This window comes from Bos javanicus, chromosome X, assembly GCF_032452875.1.
Source record: "Bos javanicus breed banteng chromosome X, ARS-OSU_banteng_1.0, whole genome shotgun sequence".
NCBI lineage: Eukaryota > Metazoa > Chordata > Mammalia > Artiodactyla > Bovidae > Bos > Bos javanicus.
In genome coordinates, this window is record NC_083897.1 from 38,336,935 (window position 1) to 38,340,906 (window position 3,972).

General features: G+C 66.4%; 1 protein-coding gene across 1 annotated transcript; it reads right to left on the reverse strand.

Annotated features, from left to right (window-relative positions):
- PNCK (pregnancy up-regulated nonubiquitous CaM kinase) lies at positions 1 to 3,673 on the reverse strand. Its single transcript, XM_061408957.1, is given in 13 exon segments — positions 1 to 315; positions 631 to 775; positions 973 to 1,060; positions 1,139 to 1,217; positions 1,320 to 1,412; positions 1,415 to 1,431; positions 1,527 to 1,602; positions 1,770 to 1,893; positions 2,019 to 2,157; positions 2,261 to 2,335; positions 2,534 to 2,665; positions 2,814 to 2,883; positions 3,596 to 3,673. Coding segments are annotated over 11 exon segments (1,029 nt in total). The 5' UTR covers positions 2,882 to 2,883; positions 3,596 to 3,673; the 3' UTR covers positions 1 to 315; positions 631 to 637.
- Between the last annotated feature and the right edge of the window lie 299 nt (positions 3,674 to 3,972).

A 3,972-nucleotide genomic window follows, 5' to 3' on the forward strand; every position in this document is an offset into this window, starting at 1 on the left:
CACTGTTCTGTCTGTCTTTATTGATTTGGGGGAGACTGGGGTGGGTGGGGGGATCTGGAGGGCCACGACATAAGCAGGACCACCCACAGCAAAGCACAGAACAGGCACGGGCCAGACATCCCTGGGGCCTGTTGGCTCGTAGCCAGGGTGTGGTGGCAACAGGGGAGGGAAAGTCTGCAAATGCCCCACCCCAGTGCCATGCACCCCACCCAACAGGACTCGAACTCTCCCCACAGCGACCCACCCTGGGCTGGCGGGGTGGGGTGTGTGGAGCTGGGGGCTCTGAGGGTCCATGCGCTCAGCCTGGGCATCTGCCTGGAGGAGAGGGAAAGAGAGAAGCACAGGAAAACGGACACTCAGGAGCGCCCCCCACCATGGCCTGCCCTGTGCCCCCGGCCCCCAGCCCAGGCTCTCAGCAGAGGTGCCCACTGGGGCCTGGCACTGGGCCCCTCAAGAATCCAGGCCAGCAGCATGGCCTGCCCCCCGCACCTCTCTCTCATCCCCTTCTTGGGGGACCCCGGCTCCCCCGCTACCCCTGTCTGTGCTCTCCACCCTCAGCCCACTGAGCTCTAGGCCACCCGGGGCCTGCCACTTCTGGAGTTCGCCAAGGAGCCATCTCCCAGCATGCACCTGGCTGTCACCACTCGGGGGGCTGGCTGGTCGGAAGGCCCGGGTGGCTGCGGCTCATCACCCTCCGTCCAGAGGCCTCCTCATTCTCCAGGCTCTGCCCCAGCTTGCGGATGTGGCGGAGGAAGGAGGTAGCATTGAATGCGCGCTGCCAGGAGAGAGGGGTGTCAGGCCACCACATCTCGGGCCCAAGACTTGGAGGCCCATAAGGAGGTCCTCCAAGACTTGCAGGCCCAAGACTTGGAGGCCCACAAAGGTCACTGGCCACCCAGACCATCCTCCTGAGGCTGACAGGAGGAGCAGCCAGCCTTGAGCTGATTCCCCCAGGTCCCTGTCCACACTGACCTTCCAGTGATTTCGAGCAAAATTCTTCTGGATCTGCTCACTGACGGAGCCCAGGATGTCCTTGTCAAAAGCTGTATCTCCGGAGATCCTAGAGGGTGGCCGGAGGTCAGTGGCAGTGGGGGTTCTGAAGGTTCCCCCTGGACAGTTCAGCAGAGGTCCCACTCACCAAAGATGCTGTAAGGCCTGCTGGCAGGTGAATCTCTTCTGAGGGTCTCGCTCAAGAAGGTGCCGGATGAAGTCTTTGGCTGAAGCCGGGAAGCCAGGTCAGACCGGGGTCAGCCCCCCACGTCCCCATGGGCCCTCATCCCTACCCACCTCCCTGAGCTCTGGATCAGCCTCAAGTTCACCTGATTCTGAGATGTCATCCCAAAAGGGAGAGTCAAACTCGTAGTTGGCCCTCAGGATCTGGCTGAAGAGTTCAGGGTCGCTCTCGTCGTAGAAGGGGGGTACCCACACAGCCTGGCACCCACAGATGAATCAGCCAGCTGTCCAAACCTCCCCAACCCAGCCGGGGGCAGGCAGGCAGAAGAAGAACCTTCCCAGTGGTCACTCACAGGATGTAGGAGATGACACCCAGGGCCCACACATCTACGGCCTTCCCGTAGGGTTTCTGCTCCAAGAGCTCCGGGGCTGGAGGCCAGAGACAGACAGACACACACCCGTGCACACACACATTGTGCCTTCAGTGCGGCCTAGTGGACCCACCGCCTGCCCTGCCCCTGGCACCACAGCACCCACAGCACCCCCTGCCCCCTCCCCCGGCTCCCCGTGGAGCCTGGGGGCACCCCCTCACTCACCCACATAGCCTGGGGTCCCACAGGCGGTGCCTAGCATGTTGCCCGCCTGGATTTTGGAGAGACCGAAGTCAGAGACCATGATCTTGGAGTCCTCGAAGGGGGTGGCGTAGAGGAGGTTTTCAGGCTGTGACGCACAGATGGCAGAAAGAACAGCAGGTCAGCCCCAGTGTGGCTCTGGGAGCTGGGTGCCCTCAGGTTCCCAAGATCCCTGGCACAGGGACACCGGGCAAGCCCCAGGTGGGCAGGCACCTTGAGGTCTCGGTGCACAATGCCCAGGCTGTGCAGGTAGGAGACAGCGCCAAGGACCTGGGCCACCAGGTGGCTAGCATCCTTCTCTGTGTAGGAGCCGCGCTCCATGATTCGATCGAACAGCTCACCCCCTGTCACCCTGAGGAGAGCAGTGATTCAGCGGACCCAGGCCCCACCGGCCCCAGCTTACCACGCAAACCCAGCGCCCCCCACCCCACCCCGCCTGACCCTGCGGTCCTCACAGCTCCATGGCCAGATAGAGGTGTGAAGGGCTCTCGTGGACATCTTCCAGAGCCACAATGTTGGGGTGGCTGACCCTGCAACGGCACAAAGACGTCCCCTGTGGGCCACCACTGGGAAGCCCAGCAACCTCTTTACTTCCTCCCAGCCTGGCCCAGTCCAGCCAGGCAGAGACCAGGCCAGGCCTTTCTTGGGGCCACCAGGGCAGGTGGGGTGGGGGGTGGGGGGATGGCGCTCCAGCCCAGAATACTCCCCAGCCCTGGTGGGGCACACACCTGCGGAGCACCGCGATCTCATTTTCCACCAAGGCCTCCTTGCCTCGAAGAGCCTTCTTGGGGATGCACTTGAGAGCGACAAGGTGTGAGGAGCCACGCTCCTGGGCCAGGACCACTTCAGAGAAAGCGCCCCTGCAGCAGAGAGGCAGGCAGGCAGGGAGGGACAGGACAGGAAAGGACCCCTGAGCTGAAGGAGATGGAGAGGCCCTCTAGGTCCCATAGCACCCCTGCCCCACCCCCACGAAGACACACAAATTCCTAGACACACACACACACTCACGAGCCGAGCTTCTCGCGGATCTCATAGACGCTGCTGATATCCTCCGTCTGTTTCTTGAGCAGCAGCATGTCTGGGGGTGCAGGGCGAGGTGGGGAGAGGCTCCCAGGGGCGAGGGGCAGCCCCGGCCCTCAAGCCCAGACTCAGCGGTGCCCCCAGGGCGCCCTCAGAGACAGCCTCAGTCCGGAACCCCGGTCCCGCACACCCTCCCCCAGCCCAGCCCGACCCGGCTCGCCCCTCCCCCACAGTACGGGTCCACACTCCCAGGTGGACGCCCACCCTCCTCCCCGCTTCCGCGCAGGGCCAGCCCCCGACAGCGATCAGCACCCAGACGCCCCCTCTCCGCCCCCGCACCCCCTAGTCAGCCGCGATCTGCCGCCTTCCAGAAGGCTCCGTGCCCCTTCCCCCCTCCCCTGGGCCGCCCGCCCCACCACCGTTCCCGCTCACCCCCAGGCCTAGACCTGCCACCCATGGCCCCCCTCCCCCGCGAGGGCTCCGACCTGCCGGAGATGCACCTGCGACCCCCGCGCACAGCGGCCCGCCACGGCCACCCACGCGGCCGCCCAGCGCAGCCCAGCCCCGTGGCGCCTCGTGGCGGGAGGGACTCGGCAGCCCGGGCCTCCCAAGTCCGGAGCTGCGTGGGCCGCGCGCGTGCCGGCCGGGGGCGCGCTGGGCGTGACAGGTGTGCGCGGCGCCGGACACGGCCCGATCCCCTGCGCGCGCCCTGCCTGCGCGCGCCACCTCGCCTGAGCGCGACCCCGCCTGCGCGCGTGCCCATTGCGGACCTGGAGCCCCAGCGAAGCCGCAGAGTCGCCCCTGGGCAGTGGCCGCCGCGCCGAGCCCCGCGCCCGCGCCCCGGCAGTCCCGCCCCCTCCAAGCCTGGCCCTGCGGCCCGCTGGCGGCGGAGCATGAGGCCGCGGCCCTGCAGGGCGCCTTGTAAGGCAATCGGCCCGCGCTGGCCGCCCCCGCCTCCTTCCTTGGTCATTTGTGCGGGTTCCTGCAGGCTCCAGCAACCACCACCCCACCACCCCCGCCGGCAACCAGACGGGGTCGACCCCAGGGCCTTTGCACCACCACCGGCGGCAGCCATGCAGAAGTTTCTTCACCCACATGTTGCCTTTGGCTCTCCGCCTGCCTTCAGGTCTCCCGCTCTACCGTCCTC